The sequence below is a fragment of the Photinus pyralis genome, unplaced genomic scaffold, assembly GCF_008802855.1.
Source record: "Photinus pyralis isolate 1611_PpyrPB1 unplaced genomic scaffold, Ppyr1.3 Ppyr1.4_LG7, whole genome shotgun sequence".
In the NCBI taxonomy this organism is placed as follows: domain Eukaryota; kingdom Metazoa; phylum Arthropoda; class Insecta; order Coleoptera; family Lampyridae; genus Photinus; species Photinus pyralis.
In genome coordinates this window covers 2705247-2719965 of record NW_022170738.1, presented here as the reverse complement: position 1 = coordinate 2719965, position 14719 = coordinate 2705247, and the positions used below count along the sequence as shown (strand labels likewise).

Genomic DNA, 14719 nt, shown 5'->3' with positions numbered 1-14719 from the left:
AAAGTGGACACTGTAAACGACGTGACTAGGTATACTATGATTCAGCGGTTTTTTCTACTTTTCCAGACTTTATTTCGACACGGCTCCTTCTTTTCTCGGGGAAAATTTGCAATGTAACATTGGCATTTTTCAAATTATTGTTGCAGCAGAAAACACAAAGTTAGGCATTTTTGAAAATAATGCAGCTTGCTGACTACCAGTCTCAAATTCAAACACGTCAAACGTCATATTGCTATATTGCTATAGCGCGCCACTGACCCATTTGTCGGGATGACGTCACACACGACCGTTTTTACATTCGACACCTTGCCATTTAATAACGAAACGGCGTAGCGACTTGCGGTTTTCACCGTTACTCTTGGATATTTTTAATCTATCTTTAGACGAAAACATGAAATTTGGGTATACTGCCCCTTTAAGGTCAAGGTACCGAGACAATATCGTCTTAGACATAAATAACAAAAATTGGACATGGACCCTCGTCTTACCTAACCTCGCGTTGGAAAAAAAAGAAGCGTTACGAGATTGAATACTTAGAAGCGTAGAAGGGCCATACAAGGTATTTTTTATTATACCTGAATCACAATCTCCGTTTTAAACACTCAAATGCGTGCGAAAAAGGGCCTTTAAAACACACGTGCTTTAAAGTTGCTAAGTAACGATACTTCAAGTATGACTTTTGAAACTGTCATCTGGATGAAATAAAAAATCCTCTTAGGTCGCTTTCTGTAAATGCAGAACATTTCTTTGGCTTTTGTACCTATCCTTTGGTTGAAGCTTTCACAAACGCGCGTAATTTAGGGTATGCTTCCAAATCTGTTCCACTTTTTAATCGCAGCATTGCTTTAAAGTTTTGAATGAATGCACCAAAATATAGAAGATTTAAATACCTTTGACATTTCCTTCATATATGCCAGCATTATGGATGCATTTAAGGCTGTATTCGTAAGTAACTTCTTATTCATCCATGGAAACAACTTTTCATATTATTTATAATAGGCTTTACTGGAGTTGGATTTTACACCTACCAACGTTTGTTTAGATTTTACAACAATCGATTTAATGGACGGTGTATTATCTTTTTCAATGGAAATCGTTTAATTCATAAAGACGATGATTTTTATAAGTAAACGTCAAGTGACATTTCCATGGCAATCGTGAAATTACGAACACCCAGCCCACTTAATTAGACATGTATTCGAGTATAACGTCAATATGATTTCATTGTATTTCCTATTTTTAAATTATACTGCAGGTATAATAAAAAATACTATAAGATACACGTGTATAATTGGTCTTTAAAGCACTTGCAACGTTAAAGGCACTCCGCTTTGCGTCGTGCCCTTAAACTCGTTGCGCGTGCTTTAAAGACTTGATTATACACTTGTATCTTAATATACTATTATGTTAACTTAGGTCTACCCTTAAATTTACACCTTTATCTGGGAATTCATAAGAGCTACAGGAGCCTTCTGGGATTTTTGGATCTTTTTAGGAATTTGTCATGCACGTTATTTTGGCCTAAACGTTAAAAATAATAGGCATTATTAGGTAAATCTGGGGGTTATTTACGAAATAAGCGCAGAGTTGGTTCGTTTTATTTGTATCTCACTGTTGTTTTTCCTTTTAGAAATTGCTTGGATTTTGTTTAAATTTTATCATTTTTGTAATTTATTCAAATTGCGTAAGGTGTTAGAAGTAGGATACATCTGGTCGTTGCGAAAATTAATTAACACATCGTGTTTTAATGCTGATAACGAAGAGGTAAGGTGTTCAGAAGACTTGCGCGATTCATATTGGGGAGGAGGGGACGTTTGGTACGTTCTGTAATTGGCGAGTTATTTGAAAACCTTTAAAGAAGGACTTTGTTTTTTTGGTGTTTCCTTAAATACGGAGACAGCGAGTAATCGTGTCTGCTGCTGCTCCTAGTCTTTCGCGACGGTTGAAGAACGCGTACATCTGTTTGCGCTAAATTACTGGGTAAACTGATCTTCCTAACTTTTCAAGGGTTGAGCGCCACACAATTTCTAACTAAAACTAAAACTAAAATTAAGAAGATACGGAGGGATTAAAAAGAATATAATACATAGACTCAAGTACCAAAATAAATGCAGGTTTATTGTCAACAAAATGGCAAAATAATTATCTCCCCAATAGGATAACATAACATGCAAGTATTCAAATGTTCAAAATTATAATTTACGTCACACACCCACAAATCCTCCTATCTTGACTTTACTATTGAAATATATCAGTTTAACACAGCTCCAATCAAGAATGATCGATTATATTGATTACTTCCACAAGGAAATTGATGTTCCGAACACCAATGCGCACGTATAGGTCAACTTGACGCAAAACATAAAAATGTAACGCCTACCTTAATGTATCTTGATGTCATCCAGAGAAGTGAGCTCAGTTCCCGGTTCCACAAGCCTGCAAACAAAAAAAACTTCCAAGTCGCAGAGCTCGGAATGCAATGAACTGAACAATTTACTTGTAGTATTATGCTTCTATTGCAAGTACGATAATTAATCGTATCTTGTTATTCAATCTGGTACATGACCCTGTGACCCAATTTCGGCAAATAGTGGCCCCTTAAGAAATGGAAATTCAGTCAAAAGGTACGCGCGCACAGATGTTGAATTTACTCCCTCCAAGATTACCCGCATGCGTATGTAAAACGTTTCCGGTATTATACTTAAAATTGAATTGGAACCCTGAAACTGGTGCTATAAATTGTAATAGACTTGAACTTGAAATTAGAACTTGAAATAGTAGGTTAATTGCAAATGGCGTACTTACAAAGAAGAAGCAAAAACCGCAATTATAAATCCTCACTATATCGGAGTTAATCGGGAAAAATCCGGAATCTCTAAATTAAATGAATTTAGTCGCCAAAAATTAATAACATATGGGTGGCGGCAATTAAAATGCTATGCGTTTTCAAACTAACGTCTTTGCTAACGTGCACTCGGTGACAGCTTCGAAAAAGCAAGCAGTGACGCCTTTTGTTAAGGTTCTCTTCTTATTAAAAATTAAAAGTTTCTACCGTCCGAGCAGCCGAAGGATTGATTGATCCACTAATTTTTATTTATTTATTTTATTTTGATTTTATTTTTGAGTGGGCAGGGTTTCATCCAAGGTTGCGCTACCAACCCAACCCACTATACATTTACAAATATCCATGCCCAAACCCGGATTCGAACCAGGGACTCTTAGCACTACAGTCCAGCTTTAAATGAACTGCACCACACGAGCCAAATGATTGAAAAGGACAGTTTATACAAAATCCTAGGTTCGTAAAATAAATGTCTCCTTTAATTTGATGGAACATTTTATATGATCCGTCTGTAATTGTCAATGTAATGTAAATAACTATATTTGCACACAATCAACTGCTACAGACATGCGACGAGTACAATGTGAAATTCAACAAACGCATTTTTTTTGTTTTCAGGCGTCACGGAACTTAATTTCGCGTGTTTAAAGGCCGATTCACACTATCTCTCACATCACGGTCAGATCACGGTCCGCTGATAGTGCGGTCAATTATCATAGCATGTATTCCTTATGGCCGATTTACATTATCGGTCAGGTTGCGGTCACATGTTTATAAGAAATAGACGCTACCATAATTGACCGACCGACATGTGACCGATAATGTGAATCGGCCTTTACACTTTCACCCGTGAATTATCAATGTGAAGTTGACCTAACTTTAATTCACAATTAAAATGATATGCGTTTATTTTACGCATGTTAAACTTCGCTACTGTAGGCACACGCAATTTCTCTGCAATTATATTTACAGATGTATCACTGCTATTTTGTAATGTTGCAAATATATTATCACGATCTGGAAAAATAGTAACGAGCTCTTTTGTGAGAGGTTGGTGTAATGGGCACTCAAAGAGGAAATTTTGGAGGGTTTCGCGTTGATTTGTGTTGCATATAGAACATATATATGTGATTTTTATGTTGTAGTTCATTTTATTGAGGTATATACTACCATATCAACAATAAAGATTATTTATTATTATTAAAATAAAATCTGCGATATATTACAGGTGGTAAACTTTACTTCGCTCGAGGCCCAACGAGAGTTTCTCACAAAAACAAAAACCAGTCAACTGTGAGTCACAGGCGATCGACGTAATTTCGGTGCAATTTCTCACGGTTCTGTCCGAACAACCAGCTTCCAACTGCTTTACTTTCTTTATTGACACTTATATCGTAACTCGAGCCTTTCTTACCAATCAAAATCAATTTTACAGAGACTTCTAGGTTTTTTCTGGAACATATAGCTTCTTAAGAGGCGCTTTCTTTCGACTACTTCGCGATCATGATTTCAAAATCGTGATTCGTAGGATCACGTTTTACGAAAGAACGCGCGAATTTAAATCAAAGTATGGTTAAGTTTACGTAGACCACATTTGCGTTCGAATTACGTATTTTTGGTTTGGATTATGAAAATAATTTAAATACAAGCGGAAGTCCTTGCACGATTATGCTCCTCTTCAGTTACAAATATCGACTAACCTAACATTTGAACAAAAATATCCTTCCATTTATAGGTTAGGAATTCGTAATCATAAAACTTTTATGTTCAGTTTGTTCACGATTTTAGCAATCATGATTATAAGATCACATTTCGAAAGAACGTGATTTGACAATCCAAACGCGTTTGGATCACCGAAAGAAAGCGCCTAAGGGTGTGAAGTTCTAGAAAAAACTTAAACGGGATGAAAATCTAATCTAAAGTGCTGGTAGGTTTCTAAAGAGTTGTGTTAAAGCTCTGCATGAGCAAATGGAAGGGTTCGGAACGGCATTATACAGTGAGTTTTTTTAAATGCGAACATAGGAGTTTGCATGCAATGTAATTTCCCTATGTTCGATTTAAAAAAAAACACATCAATCTATGAGGTGTGCGCGGTTCACATTCCCAAATCGCGCAACTTGTGTGACTATGAACAGCAACTCTATAGTCTTTATGATGAAGAGCACTCGGTAAGATTTTTTAAAGAAGCCATGTGAGGCCATGGTAACTTTAGGATACATTTTTCTTAAACTTACGATAACTTGACCTCACAGGCCACGCACTGACACCACAACTCATTGTGAACCAACCTTCAATTATTTGTAGGTCATGTGCACCTGGTATTCTACTAATTTGATCTATCGATACATAAATGAAGAAAATAAGAAAATAAATACCGAAAACAATTACAATAAATGTTCGAAGTGTCCTCCTTGACATTCTAAGCAATAACCGATTTCGTAATTAAATTGGACGGCGGTATTTTTAAAAATGTGACAGCTGTCAATTGTATCTACTACTCATTTGAACTACTCAATAGATTGATGTGTTTTTTTTAAAATCGAACATAGGGAAATTACATTGCATGCAAACTCCTATGTTCGCATTTAAAAAAAACTCACTGTATACTTATGGTATGGGTAGAAAGTCTTGATAAGGAACAACTGAGTTTCGTTATTCACATAATCGGTTTTTAAAGACGTCTGTTGCTATATAGGCAATTTTCCAGGTTGGAATTATCTTGAAAATCCTAAAAACTCCTATAAATGGGCCTAGACATCTTTGGAAAGCTCTACCACTTTCCATTGAAAGCTCACAGCGGCACTGCTCCTTGCAGATGTTTTGAAAGTTGTAGGGAAGTCTTGAAGATATCTAGAATATTCGTATTTCCATAGTCTTCTACACGCTCACCAGAATTTTCTATCTTTGAACTTTTCCTCCCTAACCTAGTTGGCCAATATTCCAAAATGTTGCATTTTAATATTTGATATTCGTGAATATTACAATTTTTTGAACACGTGGTGACTACTAGGAATCAGTTTCCAGCGATGGAATAGATATTTCGGAATAGGTAGCGATTTGTGGTAGCTGCAAGAACTTTTTTAAATAGGTACCCATAAACAGTTTTTTTTTTAATTTTGAAAAATATCTGTATATTTCCAGATGGGCTTGGTAACTTTTTGGAATTCCCCGCGAAATGTATTGATTTACAATTTAATCATTGGATGCTTCCGTAATTTCTGCCTTAACCTCTGAAAATAATCATTTGATTGGTGCACAATTATTGCGAAATACACATATGTAAATCGTAATTCACAAATAACAAGTGATTAGTGTAGTAAAAAATTACAGCAGAAAATCCCAAGTAAAGGTTGGAGTTTAGACCTCGAGTAAGATAAGAGGAAGTCCTTATAATAAGATGCCAAACACATGAATATTTAGTTATATTCGTGCGACTTATTTGAAAATGCGGTTTCTTACAGTTATCATTGGCATCTTAAGTGTTCACGTAATTATTAATTAATTTACTTTGCTAGTTACAAAAATGTAATTTCTTACAGTGTGCCTTCGGTGAGCAGTGCCACAAATCGGATACAGATAGCACCGTCGATTGTATGAAAGTTATCCATCCAAAACATGGCGAGTTATTAGCAAGTGTACCCATTATGCCTCAACAATGTTTGGAAAATATAACTAATCTACTCAAAGATGTTCGTCAGAGAATTGAAGGTCGACGTTCCTCTAACCCTCAGTGTATGAAGAACTTACTAAATCGCCTTGATGATATATCGAACCACTACATGGCCAAAATAATAACCGTTGATAGGAGCGTTAAGCAACGTTTTATTTCCGCTTATACAGCTGTGGGAAATGCTATGGTTGGAGTGCGAACATGCGTGTGGAAACCCCATTCCTCGTGCGAGAAAATTCAGACGTGTTGCTCAGCGGTTAAAAGTGGATTGTATGCTGACAGAACTGTTACAGAGGAGGACATCAGCAATTTCCTCATAGAATTTAAAACGCAGTTTGGGAAAGAATACGACTCGATAATAAACAGTATTCGTGATGTACAAAGTGATGCCATTTCTAAAACCTTCTGCTGAGAAGTGTTTCTAAGTACTTAATTGTAATTTTATATTTGGAACGTATTTTGTAATTTTATACATACAAAATAGAACTTGAAACATTGTATCTTAAGAGTCTTACTTTTTCGACGATATGTGTGTAGCAGCACACTATAGCACAGGTCCAGCTTGAAAAACAAAAACCACCCTTTGCATTGTTCATCAAGATGTATTACAATCGCATGGAAAAAACTTCAGTTTGACATATATCACCATGTTTCTATAAACAGAAAATAGTACTATTTATTCTAATAAAACCCACGCAAAGCATCAGTATGCATTCTGTGCTACCCTGTCTCGGGGGGTTAACCCACGAAGCTCAAAATTTAATCACTTTTTCCCCAAGCTATTTATGTGCCACTGCCTGACTGTCTTTTAATTTGAGCTTTGTACATCAAACCATTTTGACTTATCGTGCAAACGGCCGGACGGACTAATTTTAAGGGCCCAATCATTCTTACGACAAAAGAAAATAAAATAAAAATGATCACGCGATATAATACCTAATTATTCTTATTTTATCACTTAAATTTGCATAAAAATGCTGGCCTCGTTACAATAAATATTATGCTAGTACCAGATGGTAATCCCAGCAATGTATGTTTATAAATACGGTCCACTTTCATCTGGAGGTCCATACAAGCTACCAGGATCGACTAGAACTGAAGATTCCTCCATACCGGTGGGGTATCCTTTGGTCTCGCCGTCTTTCGCAAAATCGCGACTTCCAGAATCCAAACCTCCTACAAAAGCAGATTCACTTCCAACGTCTGGAACGCTCGATCCTACTTGTTGGCCATGAACACCCGATTTAATTTGAGGCTCAGCGTCGTTTCTATTGTTGTATTTGATAAAGTATACTTCCGGTTTCATCTGTTTAGTTCCTAGACCGACGGGTACGGTAACAGATTCGTCCTGGGGGTTCTTAACTAGTACGTAAACTAACGTTTTGTCTTCGGAGAGCGATGGTGGAGCGATAACTTCTGGAATTACGCCTTGATGCGATGGCGCTTTGATGAATATAATTTTGGTGTTCTTCTGAGATGCGGGCACGAGGTTAATTTTCAACTTTGAGTAATAATCACCGTCGGAACTGGCGTAGAAGTAAACATGGCTCTGATCTTCTGATTGTGCGCTTGGGTATGGACCGGGAACATTTCCCAATGGCAAGTAACTTCGAGAAGGTCCTAAATGGGATACATCTGGCCGAGATTTAGCGACCGCTACTAACGACAGTGTAATCTGGAGGAGCACAAAAGTTAAAACAGCTCATAGGTTCAAATGTTGCTCAACTTACCACAATTAAACCCTTCATATTGTACACACGAGAGGTAGTAGATCACTATTTTACGTTACAGACAATAACGGTTTATATAGACGAAGTTTTCTTTATCTTAAATTATCATAAAATTCGAAAGGAAGGAACTGTTCCGGTAATTTTAGCATTTAAAGTATATGACACGTTCTTCATGTAGTTTGGTAGTAGATTTGGCCATATAATGAATAATTAAAGTGCACTTGAAATTTCAGTTTCTAAAGATGTTATAATAATTTTATTGTTAGAGCGGTAGGTGTCTTCTATTATTTGCATATAATTTCTCTTTTTTTCTATAATATCAAATGTTTGATCTTTGTACTTGTAGATCGATGACTAATGTAGTGCGAACCATGTCATAACGTCGGATGGGATTAATGCAGTAAAGACTTTATGAAAGATTGTCATCTTTACATTTATAAGTACCTAATAGTAATTAAAAGGTGGAACTGAAACGCACGGTTCAGTTCGTTATGAAAGGTTGAGAAATTTGCAGAAATATCGATGCCGGTAATGTATCAGAAGTGTTGAAAATGTTTAAGAAATTTTTAGGAAATATGTAGGAAACTTTGTAAATAATTAAAGGTGTGCAAACAATATTGGAAACGTTATAGAATGTTTAAGAAATTGTAGAAGTGTTTCAAGCAGAATCAGTAGGAAGAAAATTTTATAGCGTTTCAAAATTTACAAAATAATACCTTAGAATGCTTGGAAAATTGAAGTCACTCAGTAGCAGCTATCATCGACTTATCTAAAGCGCTTGACTGTGTGTCCCACGACATCCTGATTAACACGCTATCGGTATACAATGTAAGGAAGCACCCGTTCATACCCCAAAATTATGACCACACCGTATATTTGTAAAGTCGACCAGACATGCTGAACACCCTGTATCTAAAAGCGGATTAAGCTGACCGCTTTGTTACTAAAAATTGTAGCTTCGGAATTTACTTATTTGCTCTAGGAGACGAGGAGTTGTGTTTTCATTTGTGTTTAATTGTTTATTTTACAGCCGATAACGCCCGTTTCGGTAGGAATATTTAAACTATTTTTACAGCCGCCGAAAGCTCTTTTCCCAGAGAAGAAGGCAAGTTAATGTTTTAGAATTTCAGACACGATACGCCATTATTAGCAGGTATTGTTTTCTATCGTAAATTTAAAAGGAGCATTTAAGGTTGCAGTTTTCGCAGGTGATATCTTGACCTCGTCGATTGCACTTAAATTCTGAAAAACAATCGGTGCAAATTAGAATTCCGTTTTTCGAAACTTCCGTCCGGCAAATCGAGTGAGCAAAATTAGTGACAATCAATCTTAATGAGTTGGAGTGAACGTTATCAGACACAGTCGGGAAACGTGCCACTGTGATGTGTTCTAGTTTTTCCAGATGTTTGCAAGTTGTCCCATATTTTTTCGATATCGAGGAAAGGAAAAATTTAGTTGAATGTAGGAGTATGTAAGGTATAAGCGTATAAAATGGGATTCCAGATACTCTCTACTCGAAATGGACGTATCGATACATTGAAAGCGCGCTATGAATTTGTACATGTTTGTTTTTGCATTTTCGCCGCTATGTTTCGTAAGTACCGACATTTTGAGCTTAACTTTTGCATTTTTGCCTAGTACATTTTGTGCTTTTGCAATAAGTTACCCGTATTCATTGAATTTGGCTTTTAGCAACTTTTTTGGCTACCATTCCTTAACTTCAAGATGAGCTTTTTATTTTCCGTTTCACTAAGTAGAAGGAGGTAATACTGTTTGCTTTCCCGCAATTCCTTCTCCACCGCTTCCGCCGATTTGTGTTGTTTGCTTTCGCACCCGCCAGGGAGTCTGCCGTAGTTTTGTTTTAGTTTTGCCGAAATGACCGCCGCCATCTGCTGGACCCGACCAATTTCTCACTGCCGTTTCTTCAGTTGCGTTTATCCGCGAGGCTACCGAGAACGACCCGCCAATCCGTGGCTACCGCCGACCTCGACTAGGCGCGAGATTATTCATATTTATTTTATAGCATACGTTAAATTGATATTTTAATAGGTTTGAATTAGTAGGCTAAGCTGTTCTTTAACCGTAAGGATAGATAAAGTGATCACTTTAACCGTAAGGGTAGATAAAGTAAAACAGATGAGTGTGTATTCTAATGACATCTGTCATTCTTATTTCTATACACGATATGACGTTCAGAGTATATGACAATTCTGTTTCTATGGCCACGATCGCGCCAGCTGAACCAAAGCTTGCTATTTTTGATGTCTCTAAATTAAATTCAGAATTGTCGTAAGCTTTATAATGATTTATATGGCGTCTGCTATAAATTAAAGTTTTGTATTATACACGACGATAAAGGAAAACTAACCATCTTGTCAAAGTCACTCAATGGTTAAAATATCCCTTTATCGTCTTGTATAATAAATAACTATTATCAACCCGCTTTGCGAAAATAAAACATTCATTTAAAATCAACAACAAAACTAAATCAAGTTGGTGAATTGTAATGTGTGGGAATTAAAAAAATTAAAAATCGAATTAAAATTGTGGGTTCACATAATTTAACACAATTTGTAGTCCCAATGCATTCCTAACTGTATAATGGTGTGTAAACACACTGCAAAAAGGTAATTTATGACAACGATTATTGCGAAATGGTTGACATGGCACTAGCAAGTGTACAAAGTACATTTTTGGTGTGATAATTAACAGCACCATTGAAGAAAAATCTTATTATAGTTATTTATGTATCAAGGGCATTAAAGCGATATTTATGCCGAGGGTGACAGAGCCCGAGGGATCGTAAGTCGCCGGAGGGTTGAATATCGAGCAATGCTGGAGTCAAGGCCATGAACTTCTATGGCGTTTCTACAGAGGGAGTTGCGATCCACCGCCGTGGATGGCCGCTTTTGGAAGTCAACATTGCAGGTATTGATGGCGTCGGAATCACGGATCCTGGTACACAAACCAGCATCGCCGGAAGCCCTTTGTACGGAACTCTGAAGTTGATGGGATGCGAAATTAAAAAGCTTTCCGCCCGATTGGTATATGCAGATGGAATCATAAAACTAGAAGAGGTTTTGATCACCATGATCGATGATCGCCTTCAAAATCGGTGCATGCCCACAACATTTATGACTCTGGAGTCGAGACAAAAGTAGCTCAGAAGTGCTGATGATCCGAATGTGACCTTTCTAATACCCAAATCTGGAATCCAGTCAACGAGAATCTTTGCTAAAGGAACACGCAGAGGTCGAGGGGAGGGATATCCGACGGAGTGCCGGTTACCAGCGAGCACCGACATAAAACACTACACCCTACGGAACTTTCCAATTTTCGAGGATGCGTTTCGAACTGTGGAATTCGACGTTTGTTCGTTTGATGGACCGGTTTCGTGCGTGTTTGGACGATCGCGGAGTATTCTTGTACTTTGGCGATAGTCTAGTGGTTTCGGAAACCTTTGAACAACACTTAGACGATCAGATTCAGAATGTTGTTCAAACATGCTCCTGGTATAGGAAGTTTATTAACAATTACTAACATACTTAAGAAACACTCTGCTGTTACGTTTCGTGAAGCAGAGCACGAGACGTTAAGGGAGAAACTATCGTCCGCTCCGGTGTTGGCTCGAGCCATTCCAAACAATCCGTACCTACTGCTCACGGATGCCAGCAACTGTGCTCTTGGCGCAGATCTAATGCAGGGGAAGGGCACTTCATAGAATCTGCAAGCAGGCTATTAGCTCCCGCTGAAAGAAACTATTCTACTGTCGAACATACACTAACGGCCGGTATTACAAACCATACTTAACTATGTTGTTTATTAACAATGTTGTTGAAGCATGTGATTGGATGTATTTGCAAAGAATGATATTATTCGGGGGTAAATATACAACAGCTTGATTTTTAATCGGATAATTTTATGTCTATACGAAAGATTTGTTGCAATGGAAGAAACTAGAGATCAAAAGTGTGATAAAATCACGATTTTATCTTATATGGTTTTGATCGCGAGTTTTTTCCAGGAGGCAACAAAATTTGAGTGAATTAAAAATAAAATTATCCTGATTTCAAACCAACATCGAGTGTATTTTAGGGAGATTAATACAAAACAGTAAATTTCACAACCACAATATTTACTAACTTAAGACCTTCTGCAGAGGCACCTCTAAAAAGCACCCAGAACAAGAGGGGGATAATAAATAAAAAATAAAATTATTATCGCTGATAAAAAGTTATACCTACTGTTTAATCGCTGATAAAAGGCTACCTAGCTTTTAATCAGATAAAAAATCGTCGAATTTGAAATAATCACCGAGCTGATTGGTCGAACATTAATGGAGTGTATTAATCTTTCAAAAAACATCCAAGCACAATATGCTTTAACAACATTGTCAGCCTGACAACATAGTTAAATAGGCTTTATAATTCCGGCCGAAAGTGTATGAATGATACAATTGTGCAACGCCAACGCAACGTTACGGATCGATTTGTTGCGTAATTTGTTTGATAATGTATGTTGAACGAGAGGCGTTTGCAATATTTGCAGTGGCTTTTCTCTGTGAAAACCCCAACCGGGAAAATTTCCCGGTGGACACTCAGAATTCAAGTGCTGAACATAGGAATAATTTACATTCCAGGGACATGTCAACCATAGGGGCGGAGACATGTAGAGAGAGGCAGTAGAATGATATAACGCCACTAATTTGAAGCCTGTAGGACTGCTTCAAACTTCCGCGTCTTCACAGGTACTCGAAGTAAATTCGGTAGATTTAATTGGACTGCCCCAGGGGACCCAAAGTGGGAATAGCTTGTAGTAGATGTAGCCGCAAAATGGGTTGAGGTGTTCATTCTGACTAGAAGCACGGCTGCAGTATGTGCCAGGAAGTGTTCCTGAGGTATGGAACACACCGGAAGATGATATCGATGATGAGGTCCAGTTCATTAGTAATATAATGCAGCAAATTACTTACTGTTTTAGGATCAATCCTACTTTGATACCTGTTTACCACGCCGAAAACCAAACTGAGAGAAAATGTTTCGTACCGCTGAGCAGAAAATCATGATAATTGTACTTCATCCGTGTGTATAATTGTAGTACAAACAGATAGGTATATAACGTATATCTGTGCCTCTACTTAATCATACTTAACCGCATCCGAATTATTTACAGTAGTAATACCCAAATACGTATATGCAGAAGAAAATCCTACGGAACCACCAAGAATAATAAGAATAAGAAGAATTTACATCTTGTCGCGATGAATCCTCGTAATTATTCTCTATGAGAGATTTTGTAATTGATCTATTAAAATTTATACTAACTATATACAATGCTATTAATTGGTGTGGATACAATTATTGATGTTTAATATGGTCCGCTATGATTATCATCGGGAAGAATATTTACTTCAGTTTGTCCGTTGCTTGGTCCTCCCGATGGGTATCCACCACCCGAGTGTCCGTTAGCTTGGGCGCCGTTGCCCAAAGTACCTACGAATGCGCTTTCACTACCCAAATCCGGAACGCTATGCCCAACTTGTTGTCCTTGTGCACCGGCGCTTACTTGGGACGCGGCATCTTGCTTGCTGTTGTATTTGATGAAGAACACTTGGGGTTTCTCTTGCTTGACGCCGAGACCAGTTGGAATGCTGATGGATCCATCTTGCGGTTTCTTTACCAATACGTACACCAAGGTCTTGTCTTCTGCTTGTGATGGAGGTGCGACGACTTCTGGAACGATTCCAAATCCAGGTGCTTTTACGAAGATGATCTTGGTGTTCTTATGCGATGCTGGTACGACGTTAACCTTGAACCGCACGTAATGATCCTCATCGGAACCATAAAAGTATACGTGCTTTTCGTCTTTGTCTGATCCATAAGGCGAATCGCTCGGTAAATAATTGCCAGAAGGTGGCGCTACCGGCAAATAACTACCAGTAGGTATTAAATGGGATACATCGGGTCGGCAATTAGCGACAGCTACTAACGACAAGGCAACCTTCAAAACGAACGAGTTGTAAAAAATCTAAGAAGAAAATACTGTGCTACTTACCACAATCAATACCTTCATTTTTGTAGGCAGTTTTAGTAGAAGACCAAAAACCAACTGTGTCCATCAATTATTTTTTTTAAATATTTATACAAGTACCCCTCCACCAAAATTTAACGCCGAATGTGTAAATTGCCATAACAATAATAAAATCCTAGGCTTGGTTATAAAAATTGCTTATAGTACGAGTACAAAGATAATATATGTAAGTATTTCTCAACGGTACTTAGCATACCTTAAAGCAACCGAAAGGAAAAATGTGGGTCCATATTAAATAAGCGTAGCATCGCTGACGACCAACTTAAATGCGTCTTAGTGAAAGTTCGTTTATGTAATTGTTGCTAAAGCTTTGAAGTTACTTTAATTGGGAGTTTCAGTTTAACAAGATGAAATCATCCGATGGGTGGCTATGTAGATTACCCTTGG

The 14719-nt window shown here is 37.5% G+C and overlaps 2 protein-coding genes across 2 annotated transcripts; one reads left to right on the top strand and one right to left on the bottom strand.

The window, feature by feature from the left end:
* The first annotated feature begins 6172 nt into the window (after positions 1-6172).
* Positions 6173-7018, top strand: LOC116176388. Its single transcript, XM_031494919.1, has 2 exons — positions 6173-6329; positions 6382-7018. The coding sequence occupies exons 1-2, from the start codon at positions 6288-6290 to the stop codon at positions 6922-6924; spliced, it is 585 nt and encodes a 194-aa protein (XP_031350779.1). The 5' UTR covers positions 6173-6287; the 3' UTR covers positions 6925-7018.
* A 6591-nt stretch (positions 7019-13609) lies between these two features.
* Positions 13610-14352, bottom strand: LOC116175478. The gene is made up of 2 exons (XM_031493614.1): positions 14297-14352; positions 13610-14242 (listed from the first exon to the last, which is right to left on the bottom strand). The coding sequence occupies exons 1-2, from the start codon at positions 14312-14314 to the stop codon at positions 13610-13612; spliced, it is 651 nt and encodes a 216-aa protein (XP_031349474.1). The 5' UTR covers positions 14315-14352.
* Between the last annotated feature and the right edge of the window lie 367 nt (positions 14353-14719).

Excerpts from the sequence above, each read along its gene's own strand:
- LOC116176388 (XM_031494919.1), top strand. The coding sequence starts at position 6,288 with ATGCGGTTTCTTACAGTTATCATTGGCATCTTAAGTGTTCAC. Across the intron at positions 6,330-6,381 it reads TTGGCATCTTAAGTGTTCAC|TGTGCCTTCGGTGAGCAGTG; the intron begins GTAATTATTAAT and ends AATTTCTTACAG.